We start from the raw sequence: 16,980 nt of genomic DNA, 5'->3' as shown, positions 1-16,980 counted from the left end.
ACACTGCCCCGCCGCGTGGCTGAGGTCCACCCACGAGGATCCCCCGCCCGTGGCCGCCCTCCTCACCCAGCACTCCAGGCGAGAATGGGATTTCACTGCTGCTCCCATCTGCGGCTTGGGATTGCTGTTGAAGTGGAACATCGTGGGCTCTTCTAAATAAAGTTTCCATGTCTATTTTTGTCCATTTTTATTAATAAGATTGTCAGTCTTTCCTGATTGATATATGAATACTAGTAACTTTAATATATTGTATAAATTTTTTGCAGATTATTACTGCAGTTTTGAAATTTGTTTATGCTGCTTCATGACTTCTTGCCTTTCCTTCGTTCTTCTTTCCTTTTTTATGTTTAGAAAGCTTTTCTCCATCCCCAGGTCAGAAAAGCATTCATTTTCATTTCTTCTAGTTGTTTTATAATTCAATTCAAAATTTTTAACTTTTAATTCATCTGTAATACATTTTGGTGCAGGTCTTAAATTATATAAATTAACTTAAACAACTCTTTTCTGGTTTATTTTGTTGGTGGTGGTGATGGTGATAGTGATAATGATGATGGTGGTGGTGATGGTGGTGGTGGTGGTGATGGCAGTGATGGCTGTGATGGCGCTGGTGGTGGCGGTGGTGATGGTTGTGGTGGTGATGGTGGTGATGGCGGTGGTGGTGATGGCAGTGGTGGTGTGGTGATGGTGGTGATGGTGACAGTGGCAGTGGTGGTGGTGATGGTGGTGATGGTGGTGGTGGTGATAGTGATGATGATGATGTGGTGGTGATGGTGGCGGTGGTGGTGGTGATGGTGATGGTGGTGGTGAACTGTGGCCTCACGTCCCCTGGCCCACGTCGGTCAGCCCTGCTGGTAGCTGCCTTCAATCTTGCTGGGCTGTGTGCATCCCGAGCTGGAGGAGACCCACAGCGCCCTCTTCAGTGGGTCCACTTGGGAAGGATCCTGGACAGCACTCCCAGTGACCCCAAGGGAACCACCCGCCCCCCCAGGCAACACCCTACAGTGCAGCCCAAGGTTCCAGGAGCTTCCTTTCTGCTGGATGGACCTTTGAGCATATTGACCCTTAGCCCCGGGTCATCCCATGGCCCTGGGGATGTAGCAAGAGGCCCAGCAGGCAGGGTGAGTATCTCCTGGAGCCATGTCTCCTGGAGAGCTCCTTAGTGGCTGGCAGAGAAGGATTGAGAAGACATCTTCCCTGGCAGGACCGAGCAGAACACTGGCACACCCAACCTCATCCCTGGGCCGGTGTCCTCTCCCCCGCCATGGCCCCGACTCCAGCCCAGCTTCTCCACGTTGGTGGTCCAAAGGCACCATGTGCCTCTCCCTCAAAGTCACTTTCTCAGTGAGCTTCTCCCTGCTGCCCTGCCCCCAGCCACAGACTCCTGGCCAGTTTCTTCCATAGCCCGTGACCCAATGACTCACGTGTGGCTCACTGTCTGTCTCCCTCCCCGTAGGCCCGTGACTCCTGGACAGCGCCTGGATGTGGCCAGCTGGGTTTTGTTCTCCGGCCGCCCAGCTGCGCCCTCCTGGCCTCCAGTGAGAATGAAGTCCATGCAGACAAAGGCCCACCCGGCCCTTGCTCCCTTTTTGTTGCACTAGGGTCCCAGCCAGGGCATCCACACTTGTCCAGTCCCATTATGAACACCTCAAGCGTCTGTGCTGCTCACTGGGGCCTCACAGCTGGTGCTTCCCCGTTGAGTCAGCGAGCTTTCCTTCCCACAAAGTGAGCTTTCCTTGCCAGATGGTGTCTGGGCACTGCTGCTCTGCCGTGCATGGTGCCAGCGCACATCCCATCCCTGGACGGTCACATTCCTGGATATGCTCTCGGCAGACAAGGCACAGTGACCAGCGCCTGTCTTAACCTGGGAGAGACACCTGAGTGGCAGAGACAAGTTTTACTCCTCCTTGCAAACCCTGGCAAACGTCGGCAGAGAGTCAAGGCTCCGCGGTGCTGTCCCCTGCGCTCCACGACAGGGATGGAGCTACTCATTCAAATCCAAATCCAGCCATTCCTCAGGGCCTCAGGGAATGGGATGAGAATGAAGAGACAGCGGCCGCAACAGTGGTTCCTGACCGCTCCCCGGGAGCAGCCTCTCAACTGCGCCATCACCCATGGGCCCGTCTGTCCCTGCATCACACATCACAATGTTTTCATGTTCTAAAGCACAAGCGGACGTTTCAGTGAGGTCATGGATTTGGTAGCAATATTTTAGCTTGGAACTGGTAAGAAACTAAGGCAAATTAAATTCGATGCTTAGTTTACACTTGCATTTTAAAAGATTTTGAAAATAAGCAGCATATGAAGCTCAAAGAGCTATTATAAACTCCACGGAAACATCAGAAAAGCCACCTGAAATTCAAAATGAATGAGAATCCGCCACTAAAAGATCTGAAATCCAAATGAACAAAGCACGCAGCCTGCCCCGAGTGAGGCGGCCTCCACACCGACCCTCCGCACCTGCAGAGCCTCTCCGGGTGCCCGGCCAGGCCTCCGAGTGACGAAGTCCCTTTAGGGGAAGGACATTGACCTAGAACACGCCAACATCTACAGGGTATGAAATGGTCTTAATAAAGGGTTACATCTTCTGAAATGCTGCATTTTAAAATCCTGTCTGTCTGTCTTTAGGGTCCATTTCCTTCCTAAGGCACGTTCAGAGCCGGACCTTGCTGGGCCTCCTGGGCGCGGGCATCTCCCGGTGCAGCTCCGCCCTCCTTCCGCGCTGGAAGCCGCAGCCCGCCCCGGCCCGCGGTGAGTCCGGGGGAAGGCGCGCTCTGTGGCCGCGGCTGTAATTCGAAGGAGCGGTCCCGGGCCCACCCCAGTGAGACACCAGCACCCACATCAGCTCCGACTTCGCACGCCCGAGACCCCGGCCTCTGGTGCCACCTGCGCCGCGAGCCGCGAGAGGACTTGGGGCCTCGGGGACCTGCAGACCGCCCAGCTCTTGGCTGCGGAGCGGCGCGCACGTGGTGCATCCCACGGTCACCCCGGGCCTGGGCCTGGGCCTGTCAGGGACTCGGGAGGGGCCCCCCAGGTCTCAGGGGGACTCTGCCGAGGCGCAGCCTGGGCCTGGGGCGCTGTGGGCCGACACGAGTGGGCGGGAAGGGAAGAACAACCCCAGCCAGGCCGCCCCGTCTAGGGAGCCTTCCCCACCCGAGGCCCGCGGCTCCGCGCTCATGGGCGGCGTGCGGGCGTCTCCGGGAAGGACTTCGGCTCCTGCAGGAATTTGTCCCACGCAGAAGAAGGAGGCCCCTGGGAAGCGCCCACGAGCACAGGGAGACGGCGCGGGGCCCTCGAGCCGGTGTGGGGCGCTCCTGCCTCAGCCCAGAGTGGTGCAGCCTCGGGCCCTGCTCTCCGCCTGCGAAAGCTCCGCGGGATCGAATCCGCTGTGAAATGTCAGTGGCGCACTCGCCATCCGCGGGCAGAAGGAGCCGCTCCCGGGGCCTTTCCACTCCGGGAGGGGACGATGCGCTCCGAACTGCTCGCAGGGAGCTTGGCCTGGCGGGTTCCAGGTGGGAGGAGGCGCCGCCCGCTCAGAGGGCCTGGGCAGCTGCGTGGTCCCAGCGCGGGGGTCTGCGCCGGGTGGGGCCCTGGCCACGTGGAAACCCGGGGCTGGCCGTGCCCACTGCAGTAGCGGTGACTCCAGCGGACTTCAGTGAGGACCTGGAAGTGAGATCCTCCCAGGAGACCCCCCCCTCAGGGACCCGGGCTCCAATCCCGAATCGGAATAAACCACGTGGACCCCACATCCACGCAGAGCAGCTCGGAGCCGTCGCCCTGGCTCTGAGCAAGCCGAGCCTTTGAAGGCCCTGGACCGAGGCTTCCCTGGAGGTCTCCCGGCCCTGCTGTGCGTCCCGAAGCTCCGGTGCCTGGATGCGGCGGGGCTGGGGCTTGGCTCTACCTAGAGCCCAAAATGGTTTCAATGTTAGTTTTCTATTTAAGATGAGAAAGTTTGGCTCAGTTCTGCTTCCACTTGCTGGCATCTGTGCCTCCGGGAAACCTGCCAACGTCTGGACTGTAAATAAGGGACTTTGACCTAAAAGTTTTTACAAGCTTTAAAGTTCCAGTGACAATACTTGGGTAGTGATATTTCTTGGGAAGTTTGATGCCAAAAAAAAAAAAAAAAAAAAGCATGTGTTTTGCCTTAAGGAAGTTTGGCCGGCTGCTCCTCAGGGCCTGGGCCCCCAGGGAGGAGAACCCAGCTCTGCCACGCTGGTGTCTGCCGTCCTGACTGTAAACCAAAAATAAACTTCTAAGCCCCTAACCGACTGAATGGACCACCGCCCCCCGCCCTCTGTCAAGGGGATTTCAAAGAAACCTGAAAAAGGAGGTCAGGCCATGTGTGGCTACCTCAAGGGTCATCCCTGCAGCTTCCAAAGCACAGGCTGGCGGGGGAGTGGGGGCCAGAGATGCCTCATTCTACCCTCCCCACTCTGGAATTCAGGCACAACTGACCAGTATGAACTTTAAAACAGGGATCTTAAGGCTGACAAGCAGGCTGTAGGTAGCAATATAAGATACCAAATTCCCACCCGAGTCTAGTATAGCATCATATGACTGAGAGCAGGCCCTGGAAATATCCAAATGTTTTACTCCAAAATGTACTTATTTGATATATTTTTTAATGGCCCTGCAAAGCTGTCTCTTGTGGGAGACATTTACATTGTGGAGAATCCTCCTCCTTTTCCAGGACTTTTTCTGATGCTGAAGAGATTGGCTGAGAGTCTAGCACCTTCTAAAGGTCTAAAGAGGAAACATTTGCCATTTATTGTCTCTAAGGGTGGCCACCTATGAGACTTCATCTACATAAGAACCTTGGTCTCCAAAACGCCTTCACCAAGACACTCCTTTTTGGTGATTCCATGTCTTTAGATAACAACTTAACTCTTTCAACCAATTGCCAGTGAGAAAACCTTCAAACACGCCTATGTTCCGGAAGCCTCCACTTTGAGTCATCCCACCTTTCCAGACCAAGCGCACGCACACCTCACATGTACTGACTGACGTCTGCCCGTTACTTCTGTCCCCCTAAATGTCTGAAGCCAGCCTGGGCACATGTTCTCAGGACCTCTTGAGACTGTGCCTCGGGTCTTGGCCACTCATATTTGGCTCAGAAGAAACCTCTCTAAATATTTTACAGAGTTTGGTCTCTCCTCCCGCCGCCCAAGATGCCGAAAGGAAAGAAGGCCAAGGGAAAGAAGGTGGCTCCGGCCCCTGCTGTCGTGAAAAAGCAGGAGGCCAAGAAAGTGGTGAATCCCCTGTTTGAGAAAAGACCTAAGAATTTTGGCATTGGACAGGACATCCAGCCCAAAAGAGACCTCACCCGCTTTGTGAAATGGCCTCGCTATATCAGGTTGCAGCGGCAGAGAGCCATCCTCTATAAGCGGCTGAAAGTGCCTCCTGCTATTAACCAGTTCACCCAGGCCCTGGACCGCCAAACAGCTACTCAGCTGCTTAAGCTGGCCCACAAGTACAGACCAGAGACAAAACAAGAGAAGAAGCAGAGGCTGTTGGCCCGGGCCGAGAAGAAAGCTGCTGGCAAAGGGGATGTCCCCACTAAAAGACCACCTGTCCTTCGAGCAGGAGTTAACACCGTCACCACCTTGGTGGAGAACAAGAAGGCTCAGCTGGTGGTGATTGCACATGACGTAGATCCCATCGAGCTGGTTGTCTTCTTGCCTGCCCTGTGTCGTAAAATGGGGGTCCCTTACTGCATTATCAAGGGGAAGGCCAGACTGGGCCGTCTAGTCCACAGGAAGACCTGCACCACTGTCGCCTTCACACAGGTGAACTCGGAAGACAAAGGCGCTTTGGCTAAGCTGGTGGAAGCTATCAGGACCAATTACAACGACAGATACGATGAGATCCGCCGTCACTGGGGCGGCAATGTCCTGGGTCCCAAGTCTGTGGCTTGTATCGCCAAGCTCGAAAAGGCAAAGGCTAAAGAACTTGCCACTAAGCTGGGTTAAATGTACACTGTTGAGTTTTCTGTACATAAAAATAATTAAAATTCAAATTTTCCTTCAAAAAAAAAAATTTTACAGAGTTTGGCTTTTTTCCCTCAACATGACCCTGCCACCCACCAACCTGAGCTGATGAATAAAAATGGTTTCAGGTGTCTCCCTGCCCTCCTTGCCCCCACAAAGAGAAACACGTTGTCTGAAACAGTGGGAATGTTAAGCTCACTTTCTTTATTCCTGTTTTCAGCCGGAGGTTGGGCCAGTGGTTCCCTGGCGGCCCAAGTCACCCAGGAGACACAGGGACACCCCACAGCCACAACCGTCCCACATGGGAGTCTGAGTGGAAAGTGGGGGACTGGGTTAATGGCACTTAGAAAAGAGTGACATCTTCTCAAACTAAGTGCCAGATGCCTTTCATGGGATGAAGGGAGTGCTGTCTACTGTGCTACGGTAGACCACAGAAAGTCCAGAAGGACTACGGTACGCACCAGCACACCGGAACGCTGCTGTGGGCGCCATGCAGGCAGCACAGGGCTCTTTCCTGAGCAGGGTGCCGCGTGTGGCCACAGTGGTGGGCAAAGCTGGGGCAGGGACTCCAGGTGCGGCTGCCTCAAGGGTCCTCCCTGCAGCGTCCGAAGCACAGGCTGCCGTTGTGTTCTGAGCCTGTGCAACGTCAGCCACACTCACTTTGGCTCTGGGATTCCTCCTTCCCATTCAAAAAGGAGGATCAGAACAAAACCCCACACATCCGTATCCTTTTGGCTGCAGAGTATCCGGGCACCTCTGGAGAAATTGGGGGGCCCCACAGAAGAACCCTACATGCCCCAGATGCTCACTGCAACCTCCTCCTGTAACAAGTAGCCACGGTGAAACTTTCCGAATTCCCAAATAAAGAAGCAGGGCAGAGCAAGCCCTTCCCGGAACGGTAGGCTCCTCCGCTGTGTTTAAAATTGTGGTGAAACATAAATAACATAAAATGTGCCATTTTAACCATTTGTAAGGGCACCGTCCATAGGGCTAAGCACATCCACAACGTTCCGTGCAGTCATCACCACTGACCATCTCCAGTACTTTGTCATCCTCCCAACCTGAAGCTCTGTCCCCGCGAAACACTCACTCCCCAGCCTCAGCCCCCGGCACCCCACCTGCTTTTTGTCCCCGTGAAACACTCACTCCCCAGCCCCAGCCCCCGGCACCCCACCTGCTTTCTGTCCCCGTGAAACACTCACTCCCCAGCCCTGGCCCCCGGCACCCCACCTGCTTTCTGTCTCTATGGACCTGTGGACTCCAGGGACCTCCTGTGAGTGAGACTCATGCATGACTGTCTTTACTGGGTATGACGTCCCCAAGATTCATCCATGGTGTAGCCTGGGTCAGATTTTCCTTCCTTGTTCAAAGCTGAATAATATTCCACTGTAGGACAGACCACATTGTGTGGGGTTCATTCCATCCTGGATAGACACTTAGGTGGTGTCTGCCTTTTGGCTTTTGTGAATAAAGCTGCTGTGAAGATGGGGGTATAGGTACTTCTTCGATATCCTGATTTCAATTATTTGGGGCCTATACTCAACCTTCACTGTATATTAACATGATTTTACCTTTCTTTAAGCCACTTTTACACATCTATAAAATTTTAACTCGTTTAATTGAGCGATAACTGTTATTACAGCTGACCCTCAAGCAATGCGGGTTTAAACTACACAGGTCCATTTATTAAGCCAGTAGTTTGCACATGGCGAGTCCTCCTGGCTGCAGAGACTTTGTGTGGGGACTGGTCCCATATTCGAGGTTCTGGGACAAGTCCCCCAGGGACATCAAGGGACGACGGTGCCATTTTTCATATTTGCCACCAGCATCATCTCTAACTGGGTTTTCTGCTAATCAACACCCCTGTGAGGAGGAGAGCAGACGGGGCAGTGAGGCCCCAGTGCAGACCTCAGGCAGGCCGGGCTCACCTCAGCCTCCCCCGGCTCCACCCCAGCCTCCCGCGGCCTCCTGGCCTCAGGTTCCAGGCCTCTCACCATGAGGACGATGACAGGCCCAGAACTCCCGTCCAGATTTAAAACTCCTGACTCAGCCGTGACCCTGCAGGGCCTCCAGCCGCACCTGCTCCTCCCAAGCTTGGTCCCGGCCCGGTCAGCGCAGCCCCCTTGCCCTGAGGAGGAACCTGGCCCTCTGGAAGTCTTCCACTGTGTCCTCTGGGGAAACCACGGCGCTTCTCTTACCAAAGCCTGGTTCCTTCTCTCCCTCTCTACCAGGCTGGGTTTTGCCAGCGTTGTCTGTCGGATGCTATGGAGATGGGAAAATGAATTTTATCTTTCATCTTGCACACGCCCTGTCTGAAGATCCAATGTTGCCCTGGTGTGGGGACAGTGAGGGGCAAACTCAAGGAGCCCCTGTGGACACGTGTGTGGCCTCATGCCCCCCGGGGAGGCGCCCCAGACCCCCTGGATGCCAGAACCCACGGGGGCGGGGCCTCGCCTGGAACAGGGCTTCCTTTCTAGATGACTTAGAATACCTCAAACTATGCAATGCGGTGTAAATACTGGTTACACGGTATTTTATTGGTATTTTTTATTGCTGTATTGTGATTTTTCTTCCCCTCTGGGGTTGGTGGAACCCTCAGATGCAAACGGGAATGCGGAGGTGGACGGTGGTTCCACGATTTGGAAATCATGAAAGACCACAGACCCTGCCAGCTTCTTGGTAGAACTTTGGTTTTTATAAGCTCGATAGAAGATCTTATTAGCTTGATGATTCTTTGAGACCAGGTGCTATTCTTATCTAATTTATTTATTCATTTATTTCCTCAACAAATATTTCTTAAATGACTTTTATATTCTCCCTCAAGCATCTTAAGCAGATGCTTAATAATAGGAAATAACACTCCCTTTATACAATAACATTACGCAACGCCATCATTTGTTCTCATAAAGGCAATTAGTGCATGAATTTCCACCCCCACCCTCAAAAAATTGCAACACTGTGTGCAGTGGAGAAATCCTGGGCTGTCAGGTCTCCTCACTCCACACTCTCCCCAAGACAAAGTAGGTAGTTACCACACTAGAAGGTGGCCGGGAGCATGTGTGTCTACAGGCAAGCACCTGACCCTCCTGGGGTGAAAATAATTCGGAGAAAGTAGAATATATGAAAAGAAAGTCTGGAGTTAAAGAACCAAAGCTCACAGACCATCTCCCCAGTAACCAGAGAGTTACTTAAATGCTTCGAATGTCACTTCCCTCATCTAGAAAATGGGGGTGAGGCCTCTAACCTCCCAGCACTGCCACTGAAGTCAAACCCTACCCCGGGCATGGGAAGACTTTGAGGCCTGCGATTTTGGCTGACAGAGGCCAGGGCAGCTCGGGGAGCAGGAAGCCCCCCGGCAGGACAGGAAGCCCTCCATGGGGGAACAGGAAGCAGGTGAACTTGCTGTCCCCCCTCCCAGCTGGTGCATCCCCAGCAGAAAGAGGCCCCCAAACACCGAGTGACTCAGCCTGACCATCAGGCTTGTTTCCAAAACCTTGATTTCCAGGTTTCAAAATTGTAAGCTAAGCCCCGTCCACAGCCATGTGCCGCCCAAAGACCCCCCTCAGCCCCTCAGCCTGGATTCTCGTCCCCATAACGGCAAGCACAGCTCAGGATGGCCAGTTCCATGAAAAGCCCACTTCCTGTTTGCATCATCCGAGGACAAACCTCCCCAGGACTGAGGAGTTCTTCCGCCACGGCTGATCGCACCAATGAATCAAGGGCCTCCTGCTTGGAGACCGGAGGGGAGAGCAGGTGAGGCGGAGTCATCCCCGATCGGCGGGTGGACGATTCCCAGGCAACATGCAGCCCAGATCTGCCCGGGGACGGGGCTATCCCATTCTCGTGGAAGTTGAGGGATTTTTGCTTCATCCTCCCACAGGCATCCTTCCTGCGCTGTTCCAGAGCCCAGAAGCTGGGGCGCCCCACAGGCCTTGGCTGTGTCTGCATCTCAACCGACAGTCACTTAAAATGTTTCTCGAATTAATTTTAAATGTAATTTTGCTTTTCAACTTAGGCTCATTCTAAATAAAACGAGTGACATCATGGACTAAGGTGCCTATTATTCTCTACCGCATTCGAATAAATACATAATAATACGTAAGAAATAAGTAACTAGTGGCCGGGCGCGGTGGCTGACGCCTGTAATCCTAGCACTTTGGGAGGCTGAGGCGGGCGGATTGCGAGGTCAGGAGATCGAGACCATCCTGGCTAACACGGTGAAACCCCATCTCTACTAAAAATACAAAAAACTAGCCGGGCGAGGTGGCGGCGCCTGTAGTCCCAGCTACTCAGGAGGCTGAGGCAGGAGATTGGTGTAAACCCGGGAGGCGGAGCTTGCAGTGAGCTGAGATCCGGCCACTGCACTCCAGCCTGGGCCACAGAGCGAGACTCCGTCTCAAAAAAAAAAGAAAGAAAGAAATAAGTAACTAGTAAAATAAAGAACGTGTGTGCACATTTTTCCTAAAGAGCCTCTCTTGCACGGACAGGACTAGGCATAGGGTATTTGGGGAAACTGTCTCCTGAGAAGTGAGGGGCGGAGGCAGGTGCCCGGAGGCCTGCAGGTGCCACGGGGCTGAGGCCGGCCTCCTGCGCGGGGTCCTCCCTCCGGCCTCCGGGGGTGCGAGCGCCACCTGCAAGGCGGTGGAGAGACGTCTCCATCTAGTGGCCGCCTGCTTCCATTACACTGGGAAGCAAGCTCCTAATCCTGAGGGTCCCGGGTTTCCTTTTGATGATAAAAACCCTCTGGAATCGCATAGCGGTGATGGCTGCACAACCTTGTACATATACCAAAAAACCCCTGAATTGGACATTTTAAAGGCATGAGTTATATGGTACGCGTTACATCTCCATTTTTAAAAGAACTTTTGTGAAAGATTTCAATATATGAGCAGAAAGACATTGTTCACACCTTCTTACGGTGAAATTAAAGCATCTGAAGCATAGTGAGTGTGTCTTTTTCACTTTGTCCTAGAAACGTGAAGTTGAAAGCATCCAGGGACCACAAGTCTTCGAGATATAAATTGTTTCATGTGTGCTTTTCTGTAAGCCATAGCTATAGCTGTTACTAAACACCATTCTTCCAGGACTCTTTTATCTGATATTCTAATAAGTTGTTTCTTTTTAAGGGCACTTCTCCCTAAAAAGTGCTCTCAGGCTGCAATTACACAGATCTGAAACGTGCGGCATCCGCCTTTGCTCTCACTCTGCAGTGGAGCTTGTGGGTGTGGTTAAATTATGATGTTTTATTCTAAGGAGAGGCTGAGAACCATCTGCTTCTTGATGGAAACCATGTGTTATTACAAGACACTACGTCAGGCATTTTAACATGATACACTCCTTGCAATTATACTCACTGAGCAGAACACCAGTGCAGAATTCCTCTAATGTTCTCCTCACACACCAACTCAAGAATCTTCCCCTGCACCTCAAATGGGATTGATCAGTGCAATTATTTTGTAAAGGTCTTTGTCAGTGGATTCAAAATAACCAGAAACAATAATTATTATTATTTAGAATTCAAGTGTAATTTTCCAGCTGAGATGCAGCCTCAGCCATACAGGTGTGGACAGAGTGGAAAATGAGGTTCTTTGTGTCCAGCACGTCTTCGGAGAGGGGAGACCCTGCTACCGGCTCCTCCTCCCCCAAAAGATGCATGAATCTGTGCGACCCTAGGCCTGTCACTGTCCCAGTGCACGTTTCATGGCCTCAAACGAGTCTTCCTTGTGTGTAAGCTTCAGGGAGAAAGTGCCTCCATGGGGTGAACGCAGAAGTACCACCCCAGGAAGTACCACCCCAGCAGCAGGAAGGGGGGTCCAGTCTGAGGCCCCAAGGGAGGAGCAGCTGAGCTCTGCTGTAGGGAGCCCAGTCCAGGGATGAGCAAGGCGGGAGGGGAAGGCCGGGGAGCGTCCGGGGAACTCTCTGAAGGCTGCCTTCACTCTCGAGCCTGGCCGAAGCTCAACTGGCCTGACCACGCTGTGATTCACATGGGCCTACGCACAGCCCTGATTCTTCTTTCCTCACACAGCCGTCGACCCTCAACAGATCTGACCTGCAAAACCGATCTGCACGTCAGCACAGCGGAGCCCTCAAAGACAGGATTATTTAGCCCAAAATGTTACTAGCACTGTAATTGAGAGATCCTGAGACCGACTGACCACGAAGACAGAGGAGGCAGTTAGTAAGGCTGGTGATGAGAGGGCATGAGAGGGCACATCACCACCTCGTGCTAAGGGAATGGTATGAGCAAACATATGCCAATAAAGACGAAATGCAAAAATGCCTAGAAAGACACAAATGGCCAAAACTTACTCAAGAAGAAATGGAAATTCCTGCAACAAGTAAAGACATCTTAAAGTCTCCCCAAAAGAAAAGCCCTGTCCCCATTGGCTTCATTGGTCGATTTTATCAAATATTTAAAGAAGAAAATAATACCAATTCTACACAACTTTGTCAGGAAAACAAAGAGTAAGTAACACTCCCCAATTCATTCCATGAGGCCAGGATCACCCTGACACCAAGGCCAGACTAAACATGACAAGAAAACTTCACACCGACCGGGCGCGGTGGCTCACGCCTGTAATCCCAGCACTTTGGGAGGCCGAGACGGGTGGATCACGAGGTCAGGAGATCGAGACCATCCTGGCTAACACGGTGAAACCCCGTCTCTACTAAGAAATACAAAAAAAAAAAAAAAAAAACTAGCCGGGCGTGGTGGCGGGCGCCTGTAGTCCCAGCTACTCGGGAGGCTAAGGCCGGAGAATGGCGTGAACCCGGGAGGCAGAGCTTGCAGTGAGCTGAGATCCGGCCACTGCACTCCAGCCTGGGCGAAAGAGCGAGACTCCAACTCAAAAACAAAAAAAAAAAAAAAAAAAGAAAACTTCACACCAATATCTCCCATAAACACAAACACAAAAACCCTTAACAAAATATTAGCAAACCAAATGCAACCGCATACAAAATGGATTATAAACCAGGATCAATTAGAGTGTACCTCAGAAATCCAAGATTGGTTTAATATCTGAAAATCAGTTAATCAATAGATATGAAAAAATCATTAATAAAATACAATACCTATTCGTGATAAAAACTCACAGCAAACAAGAAATAGAAAGAAGGGAATGTCCTCCATCTTTTAACGGACATGTACAAAAAACCTACAGCTAACATCACAGTTAACCATGAAAGACTGAGGGCTTCCCTCCTAAGATGGTAAATGAGACAATGCTGTCTGTTCTCACAATGTGCTGGAGGAGAAAAATCAACGTTAGAATTCGTTAGTTTATTCACTTCCATGTAACGTACGGAGCAGACCTCAGGTGACAACTGGCCACGAACAGCTGGGAGGTGCCAGAAGCTCTCTGGCTGCACCAGACAAAGGGAGGGTTTACATGAAAGCTGGGCTTGAAAACAGGAATCAGATTCACCCTAAAATGTGTGTTATTTTCTTAATGCCTGACTTGTAACGATAATGTCTCACATTGTGCTGGAGGAGAAGTGGTGAGAACAGCCAGCCTTGATTTGTTCAGCATCTCAGGAGGGAAGGCCTCAGTCTTTCATGATTAACTCGGAAGGAAGGAAGGAAGGAGGGAAGGAGGGAAGGAGGGAAGGAGGGAAGGAGGGAGGGAGGGAGGGAGGGAGGGAGGGAAGGAGGGAGGGAGGGAGGGAGGGAGGGAGGGAAGGAGGGAGGGAGGGAGGGGGAGAGGGAGGGGGAGAGGGAGGGGAGGGAGGCAGGGAGGGAGTGATGTAAGGGAGGGAGGGAAATTAAAACCATAAATACTGAAAAGAAGAAATAAAACTATCTATTGGAGATGACCTAATCCTCTATGTAGAAACTCTTAAGAAATGTATAAAAAAGAACCCTACTGAACTAATAAACAAGCTTATCAAGATTGTAAGATAAATCATTAAGCAAAAATCAATTATATCTTATATATCAATAAACAACCTGAAAATTAATTAAGAAAACAACTCCATTTACAGTATCATCAAAAAGAATAAAATAGTATTAAATATAACAAAAGACATGCAATATTTGTTCACTGAAAGCTACAAAACATCACTGAGTTTTCATCAGCAAAAACTGCAAACATCGTAGAAGAGCAAAACCAATGGATAGACATCCTGTGCTCTTTGAAAGTTTCAATATTATTTACATGCTGTCTCCAAAAATTGCTATGATTCAATGCAGTCACTATCAAAATATCAGCACAATCTCAGCATGCTTTTGTGGCAATTGACAAACGGAACTATTTATTTACATGGACCTGAAGAATCCAAAACGATTTTGAGAAAGAACAAAGTTGGAGAACGGATGCTGCTGGATTTCAGACTTCCTATAAAGCTACAGGGATCAAGATCATCTGGTATCAGCATAAGGATAGACATAAAGATCAATGGACCAGAACTTGAAATTCCAGGATGCTCATGGTCTATAGTGTAAAATGCAGCACTTCAAGGCATCCCTGGAGAGCGATTTCTTTCTGTTAAAGACTCTCTCAAGTCCGGCCCACCCTCGGTTCTATCTTGTACTGTCTGTCCACGGCTCCAATCCCTTCTCTGTTTTGAACCACATTAAGACAGTCATCTGGGGACCTGCTTCTTAGAAACTCTCCAGTGGCTGCAATGGAAACCTGGCAGTGATAAGAAGAGAAGCAAACTAGAAAGTAATTTGTACATAAATTGCAAGTGAAATTTATAGAGGAAGAATGTTTCCTCTAACACAACATTTTACATTGTATATTATGAAAATTTTCAAACATATGCGAAAGCACCAACAGTTCTTCTGTCCCGTTGCCCCCTCCAGCACCCTCAGTCCTCGGTCCTGCCACCCTCTCCAGCACCCTCAGTCCTCAGTCCCACCACCTCCTCCAGCACCCTCAGTCCTCAGTCCCACTGCCTCCTCCAGCACCCTCAGTCCTCAGTCCTGCTGTCCTCCCATCTCCAGCACCCTTGGTCCTTAGTCCTGCCACCCCCTCCAACACCCTCAGTCCTCAGTCCCACCGCCCCCTCCAGTACCCTCAGTCCTCAGTTCTGCCGCCCCCTCCAGCACCCTCAGTCCTCAGTCCTGCTGTCCTCCCCTCTCCAGCACCCTCAGTCCTTGGTCCTGCCGCCCCCTCCAGCACCCTCAGTCCTCAGTCCCACCGCCTCCTCCAGCACCCTCAGTCCTCAGTCCTGCTGTCCTCCCCTCTCCAGCACCCTCGATCTTTGGTCCTGCCGCCCCCTCCAGCACCCTCAGTCCTTGGTCCTGCCGCCCCCTCCAGCACCCTCAGTCCTCAGTCTCGCAGCCCCCTCCAGCACCCTCAGTGCAGCACATCTTATCTCAGTCATACCCACTAGTCCCTAAACCAGGTTACTTTGAAATAAATCTCAGGTATCATACTATTTCATCTCCAAATATTTCAGCATGTATCTCTAAATGATAAGAATCTTCTTTAAGTAATATTCAAATAAGTCATCAGTTTTATGTTTTGGAATTTTTTTAAATAAACAGGAGAAATCCTCCCTTAAGTTGCAGGGACAATCCGCATTCAGCATAGCAAGCCTGGAGGTCTCCATTAAAAGGCTTTTTAAGATTCATCTGATGATTTAAAGTCAAATGAGTCCTATGCTTATTTTCCCAAAATATGTACTTTTCCCAGCTGCAAAGAATACATTATAATATGCAATAGCAAATAGCCTATTGCTGTATGGCCAGAACGAACGTGTTAGGAAATGTTGGAATACATTGGCTTTTCACTTCCACGTAAAGCACGGAGGAGACCTCAGGCGACTGTGCCACAGAAGGGTAGGGAAGGTGCCAGGAGCTCTCTGGCTGCGCCAAAGGAAATTTTTAAATGAAAGTTGGGCTGGGAAACGCGAATCAGATTTACCCTAAAATATGTTTTCTTTTCTTAATGCCAGACTCGTCATAACCATTTCATAAATTAAACCCGAACTGTATGGGAAGGCTCAAACAGCAAAACATTCAATGCCATCTCTCCCTGCTATAAATAAAAACACACCTGGTGAAAACTCTAGGACAAAACGGGGTCCTTCTAACTCGGAGTCGCTAGAGTCACCCCCACAATCAAATGCACCCTGGAAGCTTTCGGCAGTGTGAGCACTGGGCTCAGCAGCGGGGCCTCTGTTCCCGCCCACGCGGGGATTAGAACGCGGCACGTTCTACCCGCGGCCCCACCAGCCCCGCAGGGCGCACCAGCTGCGCTCACGGCCACGGAATCACCGATGCCGTCCTCACCCCTCCGGAGCGGCCTTCTCCGAGACGGCACGCGGACAGTCTACGCTTTCCCGGTTCTTTTTCCTTCCAAAGTCCACGCGTGCGCTACCACCTCCTTTAACTCACAGAAACAGAAAAGCAAAACAACGACGAAAACGGTAGCACGTTCCCTTCGGCCGAAGGGCAGCGCATGTGTTTCCATTATTCCCCCGTTTCACTGAGAGGAACGCGCCATCCAGACAACCCGGGAGCGGTCAAGAGTCCGGGAGTAGCCGACTGAGCTGGAGCGGCCCCACACTCACCTGCAGAGCGGATGTAACTGGCCTGTGTGTTCGGATGCACGGTGCAAACTGTTCTGACGCGAATCTGCCGTGGAATAGCATCTTCCATGCAGGTGCATTTTTGCTTATAGACACCTTGTCTTAGGCGCTCTCTCCCCATGGTGGTAAGAATCTGACCGTCGAGGCATCGCCTTCTCCCCGTCACATCAGCAGGGCCCTTCCACTCACGGGGACTTTCCCGATTCTGCTCTTTTTCTCTGCCCCATTTATTGAAATAAAAGCAACCGCGAGCACGTGCCCCCTCCAGAACGCATGCTCTGTCTCAAAAACCAGCCCAAAAGGAAGAGGAGGAGGAAGAGGAGAAGGAGGGGGAGGAAGAAACTGGTTTTCCCTGTTGGTCTATTTTATGCAGTTAAAAACAAACAGAATAAAAATCAGAGGGGATTTCTACTTCTGACAATAAGGGAGGCCAGACACTCGGAAGGGTCCTCACCAACGA

General features: G+C 51.3%; 1 protein-coding gene and 1 non-coding gene across 6 annotated transcripts in view; one reads left to right on the top strand and one right to left on the bottom strand.

Annotated features, from left to right (window-relative positions):
* The window catches only part of LOC106994590 (uncharacterized), a 98,905-nt gene that overhangs the window by 59,654 nt on the left and 22,271 nt on the right, over nt 1–16,980 (bottom strand). The window contains exon 3 of one of the 5 annotated variants that reach the window (XM_077974880.1): nt 67–124. The exons of the other annotated variants lie outside the window; for them this stretch is intronic. Within the exon in view, the coding sequence (XP_077831006.1) occupies nt 67–124 (58 nt within the window). The remainder of the gene's footprint in view (nt 1–66; nt 125–16,980) is intronic. 5 annotated transcript variants of the gene reach the window in all.
* On the top strand, nt 5,146–6,033 carry LOC698226 (60S ribosomal protein L7a-like). The gene has a single exon (XR_003724644.2). It is a non-coding gene; the product is annotated as a 60S ribosomal protein L7a-like (transcript).

Source organism: Macaca mulatta, chromosome 18, assembly GCF_049350105.2.
Source record: "Macaca mulatta isolate MMU2019108-1 chromosome 18, T2T-MMU8v2.0, whole genome shotgun sequence".
NCBI classification, from domain to species: Eukaryota; Metazoa; Chordata; class Mammalia; order Primates; family Cercopithecidae; genus Macaca; species Macaca mulatta.
The sequence above is the reverse complement of the archived record's forward strand: the minus strand, read 5'-3'. Positions and strand labels throughout refer to the sequence as shown.